This window comes from Salvelinus fontinalis, chromosome 14 (genome assembly GCF_029448725.1).
Source record: "Salvelinus fontinalis isolate EN_2023a chromosome 14, ASM2944872v1, whole genome shotgun sequence".
Classification (NCBI taxonomy): Eukaryota; Metazoa; Chordata; class Actinopteri; order Salmoniformes; family Salmonidae; genus Salvelinus; species Salvelinus fontinalis.
In genome coordinates, this window is record NC_074678.1 from 45,402,574 (window position 1) to 45,415,021 (window position 12,448).

Consider the following 12,448-nt stretch of genomic DNA (forward strand, 5'->3'; position numbering starts at 1 on the left):
ACACTTGCGACGAAAGTCAACACCTTTTTTGCTATCATCACCAGACCCATCAGCAGAGATACATTTATAATATCTCTGGCACCACCAGCTACTGCAAGAAGCACCTGAAGCAAAGGCAACTGGTAAGGATCATTTTTGCTAAATAACATATTTTGTGTGCCATAACGTATCGTTTTTTAAACCACACGTCAATGTCAACGAAAGTCGAGTAAATCGAGGTAAAGTGCTCAAAGCATATTTGTTATTGGCGTCATGTCAGTAATGTGCTAAGTAAGCTAGATAACTAACGTTATTTAGCTACAAGCAGCTAGATAGCCCAAGCTAAGATATCCACGTAGCTAAGCTTAATCAGTTCTCATGCACTTAAGCAAAACTAGACACCTAACGTTAACGAATACACGGTCAGAGTGTTTTCACATAGTAGGCCAACTGTTAGCTCTGTTAGCCTTATTAGCTAACAGCAGCCGACCGTAAGCAACTTGCTAGAACATTCTAGCTAGCTGGCGACGTCTTGTCAAGTTATCAAACTTACTAGCTAACAAGCTAGCTAGTTAATAGCCTAGGATTATGACGCTATCTAATCAGATGACATGGTAACATATAGGTTTATTTGTTATAATACCGGTATGTGTAAATGTTACTGTTATAACTACCTACAATCTATCCCAATCCGTTTACAATGGAGATGTACCGACAACATAATCATATTCCTTTCTTTTCTTTTTCAGGGTCCCTCACAATACACATTCTACTAAGAGGTTTGGACCTCAATCCAAAATGACTGACACAAAGCGTCTTGCCTTCTCCATCATTCACTTTCTTCATGATCAACTGGGCTCTGGGAGTCTATCATCAGATGCTCAGGAAAGTTTAGAAGGTAAGTTTGAGTTGGGAAGCCAAGATTCAGTAAAAGGAGATGGGCTCTTAGCCCATGTTGGAAGATGGTCAGGGACTCAACTGTGTCCAGTCATTGCCATTTCTCAACATCTGATGCTTTCCCAGTTGCAGTCCAATGCCTGGAGACCGCCTTTAATGTCTCGACCAACGACCAGACCCTAGCTGTCACTCAAACGTTACCAGAGATTTTTGCCTCTGCGACACTGAAGGTAAATTTAAGACATCCGCTTTATATGAAGTCAATAGTTTTATATGTGGTCAATAGTTTGTCTCAAATGTGTTGACTGTCTGTTGCAGCATCCAAACACCCTCCACGTGAATATAAACACAGCCACAGATTCCCCCACTGAGGAGGAAGAGGCAGAGGCTGAGCGACTCAAAACTGATGGTAGGACCTTCCCTGTAAATAGTTTGTACATTACTCAGTCTTCAATATCAGCTCTCTTCAAATGGGTCTATGGTTAAGAGCTGTTGATAGGCCTATACATTCTTCTGGCAAATAATTATGTGTTTTTCACGGTAGGTAATGATCAAATGAGGGTTGAGAACTATGGGGCAGCTGTGGAATTCTACTCAAAGGCTATTGCCATGAACCCCCAGAATGGAGTTTACTACTGCAACAGGTATTGACCAACAAACTCCTGAACTTGGAGGATAATGTGACAATTATTTACACATTAGGTATATCCAAGTGTACATTATCAATGTTCAAGCATGTATGGAGTTTGTCAAGCAATTAAAATTAATTCACATTTGTTTTTGTAAGGTACTGCTAATTGTATGGTTTGCTTTTGCCAGGGCTGCTGCATACAGCAAACTAGGCAACTACGCTGGAGCAGTGCAGGACTGTGAACTTGCCATTGGGATTGACCCAAACTACAGCAAAGCGTATGGAAGAATGGGGTATGTTAGACACTAGTGTTCAATATTACAGTGGACATGGGCCAGTGTGTTGCTGATTTGTTATTGACTGATGGTTGACTTACATTGACTTCAACGTCCCATGCTTCCAGTTTGGCTCTAGCCAGTTTAAACAAACACACAGAAGCTGTAAGTTATTACAAAAAAGCCCTGGAGTTGGACCCAGAGAACGACACCTACAAATCCAACCTGAAAATAGCAGAGCAGAAAATGGAGACTCCAAGCCCAGTAAGTTGATAACATCTCAGCCACTATGGAAATGCATATCATCTGTACGCATGTGGAATGAATCATTGTTGATCATGTTGTTCTTAAATTATCTCCTTCAGACAGGGGGAGTGGGAGGAGTTGATCTGGCTGGTTTGCTCAGTAACCCTGGTTTCATGAACATGGTGAGTTCCAATTAACTAAAACTGGGCCTTTCAAATGAAAGATACTAGGAACAACCAGGCTGATCCAGTATACTACTATAATGCTGTGTGCATGACAAATGGGAAACTCTGAAATACTACTTGTAAACTGTAAGCAACAAGTTGTGTGCATTCAAGTGCTTTGAACTTGTAGAGAATGCCGATTTGGCTAGTGGCAAACAAGCCACGTCAATCATAAACAAAAATTACAGCTATCATACTAGTAAACAAATGTTGAAAACCCAAATAAATTGTGTTAAATATCATTTGTTGTTGGAATTAACTGCTGAAAAAGCTGTTATCAAGTCTATTTCCTTAATTGGTGATGTCAGAGTTCAGCATGTGGGAGGAGTCTGAGTTTAGGGATGATAGACGTTTCTCAATAGGAGGGCTGGGCGACATGGCAAATAAATTATCACGATATCTATATATTTTCATTCGATAACTATCACGATAATTAATAAGTTGTAATTAACTGACTTGCCTAGTTAAGTAAAGGTTACATTTTTTTTAAATTGTGAGCTACACAAAATTATACTTTAAGGAAAATTGTACCATGTTTGTGGCCAGGGAGCACGTACCTGGGATCAATTAAATTGGTGACCTTCGTCGTTTATGGTAAAAAAATATATATGTACTGTCACCTTATGCATTTCTTCTCTTCCACATTTTTGCGGAAAGCTTAAAGAATCTCTGCAAGTGTTTTTGGTACTCTGCAAGAAGCCAAACTAACAAAAGTTTTAGTAATTACAAGTTGGAGGGGCATTCAAGTGGATTTTTCCCAGTCGTATGCTCATATTTACGAGATGTCATATACACCAGCATATGTAGAAAAGGTTTACCAAAGAGTAGAACTCGTATTTATATTAATTGTTACGGCTGCTTTATCCTAGGCATCTGGTTTGATGAACAACCCACAAGTACAGCAACTGTAAGTTATCAAATTATTTTCTATAAAATACACTCTCTTTTTAGATGTAGCACGAGGACTTTGTAAAAGCACTCTGAGATTCCATACTTGTGAACTAGCTTTGAGTTTAATGCATGTAGAATATACCACCTTTCTTGTCTGTGTTGTACAGGATGTCGGGGATGATGTCAGGGGCTTACGGGCCAATGGGACCTCCAGCAGCGTCTGGAGTAGGGCCAGGGCCTGGCTTAGGTGCAGGACCAGGGCCTGTACCAGGGTTAGGGTTGGGAGCCGGACCGGCTGCAGGAGTTGGAGTAGGGGGAGCGGGTCCGGGAGACATCTCTGGTCTCATCCAAGCGTAAGTCGACTACTAGCGCTACTCAGTCTGTGCCAAATATGACTTGTGTATTATTTGTTATTACATTAGGCTATATTATTGTATGTTATACCAATGACATCAGTGATAGACATGAAAGCATTTGACATGTATGAGTATTAATAAAATCCATTAATGCATGACCTTTTTGTGACTCGTACTTGGTAACTGCCATTCCATCACCTCGCTGTAACCATGTCCATTTAGGGGCCAACAATTTGCGCAGCAGATGCAACAACAGAACCCAGAGCTAATTGAACAGCTGAGGAGTCAAATTCGCAGCCGGCCGTCTAGCGCTAGCAACGATGAGCAACCTTGACCCTCAGACGGGTAAGATTAACATTTTAAAATGACATTTGATGGGTTGGTCCATGTATCGTAGAGTTGTTTTTCTTTTGTACAAACTGCTCATATAGCTAATCCTAAAACGGTCTGCTCTTTGTTTTTTACAGAGAAAGATTTGTGTGTGGAAAAGTGAAGACGGCCTGTGTCCTTTTTTTTGTAATTTGTATTATTCTCGCAACTCCGGGGACAAAAAGCTTTTCTTCACTGAGTAATTATTGCATGTGCAGCCCCTCCCTCCCCTCCAAGGAAACCAGTCAGTGAAACTTTGATCAAATTTGATAAAACCACTGTCAACAGGAATCTAGTCTGAAGTGTATAGATTGAGTGGATCTGTTGTACTCCAATCTGCAATGTCATACCAGTATAGCACTTGGTTTAACTGTTTTAATGTTACTAATCCTTGCCAGTGAACTGAATCACTACACCCCCAGTGGACTAAATGCAGTTGCATCACTTGAACTTTGTCATTTCAGGTACACAACAACAGATTATTGTGTGATATAGTTCAGCAACCACCTTAATTTGAGAAGCATCTATTTGTACAGAGTTATACTGGTAGGCAGAGATGGCATGTAGAGTTCTGTCAACATTATGGGAATTAAATGCACCATTTCAAATAGGACCTTTTATGGTTGTTGACTTGTCTAGTGTAATCCAGGAGGAGCTGTTTCAGCATTTTTCTTGAGTTGCACGATAACACCTACAGTCCACTTTGTTCTTATTTTGTCATGAGAAATGTGTTTTTTCTAACAACATGGGTGGCTGTCTGTTTTTGTTCCCAATCTTTGATTAAATCGTACTGGTAACTTAGCCTAACAACATGTTTACTTGATTGTAAACCTATTGTTTATTTCAACTCAGGAAGTGAGTTGAAATTCAATTCATGAATATATTTTCTAAATGGAATTAAATTCATCAATTGAAGTTCAATTCTTTCTTTGAATTGACTGAAGATTGAATTGATGCCAAGTATCCTATGTGCACTGAAACATAAAAATAAAAAACTGCATTGCATGGTGAGATTGATACATTTAGGAAAGCTGAAGAACATATGCACGTCCAGGTAATTTCCACAAGTGCTGGAGTTGTAGGCAAACTCATGGAAAACAGAAAGGGAAACACTGCTCATGCTTCCAGTTGATATTTATAACAACATGTTGACCCTTAGGTCTTCATATCCCAGATGGGGGTGGAGGGTCCTATATATAGAGGCAGTACTCAGTAACATCACTTCCTGAATCCGGAGGGGAAAAATGTATAGGTTCACAATATTAACATTCAATGTATCAAAATATATGATCATACACCAGGAATGTGATCAACATTTACAGTTATATACAATATTCAATATGGACATTTTGAAACTAAAAAAAAAATGTTTTGCCTCCTGAGCAGCAGGGCGCGGCTTTCTGTTTTCCATTGATATATTTAGCACAAAAAAAGTATTTTCAGGAGCTTAGCATTAATTTACAGCAGAGAACTCTGTTTACAAAAGCTTTCAACGAAACGTCATCACATAATGATATGCTCTCCACCAATCAAACGTTTACGTCGTGTGAACACGAAGTGTCACCAGAACATGGAATAAAGCTGTGAAGGAAAGGTGTACTACAGAGGTATTTCATATTTCTCATCAAAAGCTCGATAGAAACTAGCTATATTCATTGTATTATTATTTACTCGTGTGCAATTTAGCTGCTGACAAAGATTGCAATGTGATCCAAATGATGAATTATACCTACTGTAGCATCCACTTAGAAAGCTGTGTTTTATCAACGGGTTGCTCAGATAATTGACTAAGTTAACGTTGTGTTGCCATGAGTGCAATGTTAGCTAGATAAATTAGCAACAATCTCACATGTTGATTGTATCATGGTCACGTTACATGCCGTCGGATATGTACATATCTATACTTGTTGTGCAGTATTAAAGATTGTGCTTTGCATCATTCAAGATTGCACATCTAGCTAGTTATCGCAACTGTGATGAAATGTAAATCAATTCAAACCAGTCAAGGTGGTCATAGCTTAGCTTTCTGTTCTAGTTTGTAACGGACTGTCACTACAGATATATCTCACAGTTGACCTAGTTAGTTTGTTTGCACATATTTAACTGTTTATTTTATCATTTGTAGTTGATGTCACAGCCTCTCCGACCAGGACCAGCATGACAAGACAAATCTCTCTTTCTGACAGAAAATAGGAGAAGAGGCTTTGAGGGTTATGTGCCACTAATATTACTGAGCAATACCATATCTGGACATCATGGAGCTTGTAGTGGCCAAGGTCCTTTGCCTTCTGGGAGTGTTTGCCCTCATGTTGGCTGGGATTCTTGTCCCAGTGCGACTCATGATTCAGGTGGACTATGAAAAAGCACAAAGGTACAGGAAGGCTCTTGCACTCTGCAATTCTTTTGGAGGGGGTGTATTTCTGGCCACTTGCTTCAATGCTCTTTTGCCTGCTGTACGAGACAAGGTAAGTAGCTATGTTTTGAAAATATTAGATTTTGAAGAGGAAAAGGTTGATTGCTCCCATAATCATGTCCTCTCAGAAGTTGTTTGGAAGACCGAAGGTGTGTTGAGAAACCCCCAAAAATGTATTCTGACAATACGTGAAAGCCTCAACTTTTTGAGAGAATAGAAGCAAAATGTTTATGCTGATGTTCATTTACTGAGTGTCTCTGCCTTAGGTGGATGAGGTCCTTAAACTGGTGAATATCACCACAGACTACCCACTGGCAGAGACCATGATGATGCTGGGCTTCTTCCTCACAGTCTTTGTGGAGCAGGCAGTGCTCACCTTCAAGAAGGAGAAGCCATCTTTCATTGACCTGGAAACGTTCAACGCAAGGGGCTCAGAGGCTGGTAGCGACTCTGAGTACGAAGCTCCATTCATCTCCCCCACCCGGGGCTCCCCTGTGGGCCGCCACCACCACCATGGGCATCACCATGGACACCTCAGCCCCACCGAGCTGGCCAGAGCTGGGCCTCTACGGCTGGCCAGCCTGGTCCTGGCTCTCTCTGCCCATTCTGTGTTTGAGGGACTGGCGCTGGGCCTCCAGGAGGACGGGGCCAAGCTTGGAAGCCTCTTCCTGGGGGTGGGCATCCACGAGACCCTGGCTGCTGTGGCTCTGGGGGTGAGTGTTGCCAAAGCTGCTTTGCCCATGAGGGATGCCATCAAACTGGGTGTGACGGTCAGCCTCATGATCCCCATTGGCATCGGACTGGGCATGTGCATCAATAGTGCCCAGAACCTGGCAGGTAGTATTGCATCGGTGGTGCTCCAAGGCCTGGCTGCTGGTACTTTCCTCTTTGTCACCTTCTTTGAGATCCTGTCTCGGGAGCTGGAGGATAAACATGACAGACTGCTTAAGGTGCTCTTTCTCATACTGGGCTATGGTGTTCTAGCAGGCCTAATGTTCATCAAATGGTGATGGAAGGAATAAGCATTTTAATGCAATGAGTTGTCTGATTATCACACTGACCACAATTTGTATTGTGTGCACATCAGCACTACCAAAGTAAATGTTTTATTTGGTAAAGGGGAACAGTAAATCAAGTATCATAGTTTTTTTCTTTGCACTGGAACATGTTTGCTTACCAAGTCAGGCTATGTTACTGTGTTAGTTTCTGCCATAGGGAATACATGCTCCTGACATTGATTAGTAATGGTTAAGCTAGTCACTTTGATAGTATATGTTTTCAGAGACCGGATTAAAATGATGTCGAGAGATCCAGAAAAATAATTTCTAGCATTTATAGTAAAGACTTATTTTGGCAGTGAAGTGAACAACTTGTAACATAAAGGAAACCTTTTATTGAAGGAAATGTGCTACTTGCAATGAAATGTTACTGATATTAACATATTGATTTTTGTGGTTGAAGGATATAATGGTGGTTAGTATGAAGTGGTTCATATGATCCACTGTCTGGTCTATGTACCTGCTGTTTCCATAATCAGTAAGCTATGTGTTAAAATATGTGCATATTTCAATGTACAATTTTCATATGAAAACATTTCATTTTGTTTTTGTCTGTTGGGGTAAGTGTTTCCTAGAATGAATAGCCCAATACGGAGTTGAGAGAAAATGTGTGCAAGACTTTTGCGTTAAATCGTTCGTTGAATTCAAGTCAGAATACCTTCCTAATTGTGTAATTTTAGTTGGATACTTTAGCGTTTTAACAATTATTACCCTAACTCCTTAATCAAATAAGAGTCAATTCACTGGAAACCTTTTGTGTAGCCTGGTGTATGGTCCTGATATTTGTCACATTGAGATTATATCCATGGTTTCCTTATCAAGATGATATTTTTGTTTTGTTTTTAGGTTTATGTTAACATGGAGTCATATTGAGACCCATGATTTATGGGGTATAGAAATGATATCAGCAGTGGAGTCTGTCTATTTTTGTTATTTATTCGTCTTTGCCACAGTTAGCTTTGACAGATCATTTTACACAGCTTCGAGGAATTCCATTTTCACCTAAATATGTTTTTTATTTTTTATTTGTGAAAAATGTTTTTCTCCTAATGTGAATGTGTAGTACGTAACATGTTTTGCAGAAGACACTTACTGGAGGAAGCCTACTGTAAAAGGTACATTTGTAATGTTCAACCCTTATTGTGCTCCCTAAAATCTACATAAGATCAGTTGTTCAAATGTATAGTAGGGCAGTTATATATTGAATGTGTCCATATCAATCTGTGCTTTTAGGGTCTTAAAACAAAAGGAAACTTTCATTATTGCGAAAATAGTTTTAATGCAATGATGTTTTATATTCAGTGGCAACCAGCTTCCCTTTATATAATGAACAGTGAAATGCAAATAAGTTATGACTTCTATTACAACATGGGGTAGGTGATGGTTAAATACTTTATTTATATGAAAACTGTTTGCAATGTTGTGACAAATGTTTCTCTTAAACTATTTTTATATATACTGTATATTACATGTTTTGGCGGTGAGGTTTTCCATTTTTAATTTGATTGAATTGAGCATCAAAGAAAACCTTACTCACACGATGGCCAGACATCTTTGCCTTTATCTTATTTGGTTCATGTTTTAGAAACATGTTGCAATCAGATGAACAGTACCACAAACTATTTTGACCTTGGATGGCTTAGGTGGGATTTCTGAATTTTAGCTCTGTTTTCGAAAGGAAATGCCCATATACACTTAGTGTACAAAACATAAAGAACACCTCCCCCTTTTTCCCATTCACCCTTTGAATGGCACACATATACTAACCATGTCTCTTGGCTTTAAAATCCTTCTTTAACCTGTCTCCTCCCTTTCATCTACATTGATTGGAGTCAATTTAACAAGTAACATAAATAATGGATCATAAGATTTGACCTGGATTCATATGGTCAGTCTATGTAATGGAAAGAGCACGTGTTCTTACTGTTTTGTGAACTCAATGTATATTTAGATGTGATTTCCTCCATTCCAGTTGGTGAACTAGCAACTGGCAAACCATTGCGTCTAACCTGTAGTGCAACCTAACTCTCTCCCAAGTAAGGAGAGGTCAGGACGTAGCCTGTGTATTTGGTATTTTATTAGGTTTCCCATTAGCTGTTGCGAAAGCAGCAGCTACTCTTCCTTGGGGGCCACATGAAAGATGACGTATTACAGAACTAGGCAAGAACAGCTCTGTGCTAACTAGAATTGTCAGTTCTACAGTAGGATCATTTACAAAGATAGTTTGAGCCCTCCGTTAAATATGTCTACAGGGTCCACGGTCTGGGTTTGAGACAACGCCCTGTTCAGCATGTCAGAAGTTAATCTTGGGTCTTACCGACGGTTCTGAGTATTCCCCTAGGTAAAGGGTTCCTAAGCAAACCATGGGAACAGTAAACAGTGATTCAAATCTACTACTGTAACAGATACAGTGGGGCCTGAAATTATTGACACCCTTGATAACGATGAGCAAAAATGACTATAAAATACATTATTTAAATGCTGAGCTGTATTGTAAGCTCAAAAAAATGGGGAAATTAGATTGCCTTACACTAATACAATTGATCAGAGAAAGAGATTTCTCAAAGGCAGGGGTCAGAATTATTGACACCCCTGTTTTCATAATTATTGACACCCCTGTTTTCAATACCTCACCATGCGAGAATAACCGCACTGAGCATTTTTCAAAAATGTTTTATGGGTTGGAGAACACATTGGGAGGGATCTTAGACAATTCCTCCATACAGAATCCTTCCAGGTCCTTAGTCTGTGCTTATGGACTGCTCTCTTCAATTCAAACCACAGTATTTACATTTGTCATTTAGGAGACTCTTTTACCCAGAGCGACTTACAGGAGCAATTACAGCTAACTAAGTGCTTTGCTCAAGTGCACATTGGCAGCTTTTTCACTTATTCTGCTCGGGGATTCGAACCAGCAACCTTTCAGTTACTGGTCCAACGCTCTTAACCGCTAGGCTACCTGCCGCCCATTTTCAATAGATTTCAAGTCCGGAGACTGAGATGGCCAATTAACCATTTCTTTGTGGGCTTTGATGTGTGCTTGGGGTTATTGTCTTGCTGGAATATAACCTTGCGGCCAATTTTCAGCAACCTGTTATTTTTTTGCTAAAATGTCCTGGTACAGAGTAAAGTTCATGATGCTGTTTGTTGACCTTTACAGGGGAATTCAACCAAATGACAAATTCACCTCACCATATTAATACTGCAAATCATCACCAGTCACTGATTCTCCAGGTCCATACATTCTATCCATGAGATATTGTTTTCTCCACTCCTCATAACTTAATGCAAATGTGGCTGTATAGATCGGCAACAGGAAATATTACTGCTGTCCTGTGCTGGACCAAAGTATGCCAAAATGCTTGCATTTGACAATAAATACTGTCACTTTGTTGCACTCAGCTGAAGATAGAGCCCATGTAGACTACATTCTAGGTGTCCATGAGATTAGCTAAATGTATAGCTAAATTGGATAAAGCATCCCTTTTTAAACTTAATATTGCTTGATTCTGTCAGTATAGGGCAATGCCAACAGAATATGAAATGTATTAACATTAGGATGTTATATGTTAATAGAATGTTATAATACGTTAATTATTATGTCGCGTTTGTAGATAATAAAGACACAGTGCCTTGTGTAAGTCTACACATTTTCTGACTTAAAATTAAACTTAAAAAGGATGACATTTTTTCCCTAATCGACACAACCTACTCCATACTTTTATAGTGAAAGAAAATTATAGAACATTTTCATACACAAAAAATGAAGCTGTCTTGATTGAGTATGTCTTCATGAGTTATTACTTGGTGGAAACACCTTTGGAAGGCATTTCAGTTGTGAATCGTTTTGAAAAAACTCTTAGGGCAACATTATTATATCCATTGTTTTTGGCTTTGCTCCTTTCATATTTATTTTGATCTTGATAAACTCCCCAGTCCTTGCCGGTGACAAGCATACCCACAACATGATGATGCCACCGCAATACTTAAAATACAGAGGGTTTTACTCTGTATTGGATTTGACCCAAACCTATAGTTTTTAATTTAGGCAAAAAAGTTAATTTCTTTGCTGTGTTGTCTTGCAGTATTACTTAGCAGTCTTGTTGCAAACAGAATGGTTGATTTGGAGTGGATTTCATAAAACAGGCTTCCTTTTCACTTTGTCATACAGGCCAGTAATGTGGAGTTTATGCAATGTTGTTGATCCTCTGTTTTTTCAAGTATTGTGATGGCAACATCATGTTATGGGAATGCTTGTCACCGGAAGGGACTGAGGAGTTTGTCAGGTTCAAAATAAACATAAAAGGAGCTAAGTCGGTTGTGTAGATCGGTAAGGGGGAAAAAATGAATGTAATCTCTTTTTAGATTTTGTCACGCCCTGACCTTAGAGATCCTTTTTATGTCTCTATTTTGGTTGGTCAGGGTGTGAGTTGGGGTGGGCATTCTATGTTTTGTTCTATGTTGTCTATTTCTATGTGTCTGGCCAGGTGTGGTTCTCAATCAGAGTCAGCTGTCTATCGTTGTCTCTGATTGAGAACCATATTTAGGTAGCCTTTTCCCACCTGTGTGTTGTGGGTAGTTGTTTTGTGTGAGTACCTGAATGAACTGTTGTGTTTTGTTCCACTTTTGTTTCAGTGTTCAGGTGATAATAAACATCATGAACACGTACCACGCTGCGCTTTGGTCTACTCCTTCTTCCTCAGACGAACATCGTTACGGATTTAAAATTTAAGGCAGCAGAATGTGAAGACTGCTAGGGCTGTGTAGACGTTCACTAGCGACTGTAACTGTAAATCCACAGACAACATTCAGGGGCACAGCCACCTTCCAGGCCTCTCAAACCTGTTTTCAGTTGCATTTTCCATCACTTACCTGTTGGTTGACCTTTTCTCCTATTGACCCACCAAATATATGTTCCTCACAGTAATTTCCGTTCCCTTCTCTCCCTCACCTTTGACAATTGGGCTCAATACTCAAATGCATCCAGCTTCTAATAGGATTTGACTAGATTGCAGCCGTACATTTGTTTTGTTAACTAGAACAAAATTACAATCAAACCTTATGAGATTGACCTTAAAAAAATATTATTCTACTGATCCTTAAAAGTTC

General features: G+C 39.5%; 2 protein-coding genes across 2 annotated transcripts; both read left to right on the forward strand.

The window, feature by feature from the left end:
- Window positions 1-17: 17 nt before the first annotated feature.
- On the forward strand, window positions 18-4,669 carry LOC129810976 (small glutamine-rich tetratricopeptide repeat-containing protein alpha-like). The gene is made up of 12 exons (XM_055862025.1): window positions 18-122; window positions 729-877; window positions 1,003-1,106; window positions 1,195-1,285; window positions 1,421-1,520; window positions 1,696-1,800; window positions 1,911-2,046; window positions 2,148-2,210; window positions 3,122-3,159; window positions 3,311-3,496; window positions 3,722-3,844; window positions 3,967-4,669. The coding sequence occupies exons 2-11, from the start codon at window positions 778-780 to the stop codon at window positions 3,831-3,833; spliced, it is 1,035 nt and encodes a 344-aa protein (XP_055718000.1). The 5' UTR covers window positions 18-122; window positions 729-777; the 3' UTR covers window positions 3,834-3,844; window positions 3,967-4,669.
- A 305-nt stretch (window positions 4,670-4,974) lies between these two features.
- Window positions 4,975-12,007, forward strand: LOC129810978 (zinc transporter ZIP3-like). Its single transcript, XM_055862026.1, has 3 exons — window positions 4,975-5,475; window positions 5,994-6,333; window positions 6,548-12,007. Exons 2-3 carry the CDS (start codon window positions 6,124-6,126, stop codon window positions 7,289-7,291), a joined length of 954 nt encoding a protein of 317 aa, XP_055718001.1. The 5' UTR covers window positions 4,975-5,475; window positions 5,994-6,123; the 3' UTR covers window positions 7,292-12,007.
- The last annotated feature ends 441 nt before the right edge of the window (window positions 12,008-12,448 follow it).

What these genes read in the sequence shown, in the direction of transcription:
- LOC129810976 (XM_055862025.1), top strand. Translation starts at nt 778, where the DNA reads ATGACTGACACAAAGCGTCTTGCCTTCTCCATCATTCACTTTCTTCAT. An exon ending in GGAGTTTACTACTGCAACAG is followed by an intron (nt 1,521 to 1,695) that starts GTATTGACCAAC and finishes TGCTTTTGCCAG; the next exon opens with GGCTGCTGCATACAGCAAAC. An exon ending in AAAGCGTATGGAAGAATGGG is followed by an intron (nt 1,801 to 1,910) that starts GTATGTTAGACA and finishes CCATGCTTCCAG; the next exon opens with TTTGGCTCTAGCCAGTTTAA.
- LOC129810978 (XM_055862026.1), top strand. Translation starts at nt 6,124, where the DNA reads ATGGAGCTTGTAGTGGCCAAGGTCCTTTGCCTTCTGGGAGTGTTTGCC. An exon ending in TGCCTGCTGTACGAGACAAG is followed by an intron (nt 6,334 to 6,547) that starts GTAAGTAGCTAT and finishes TCTCTGCCTTAG; the next exon opens with GTGGATGAGGTCCTTAAACT.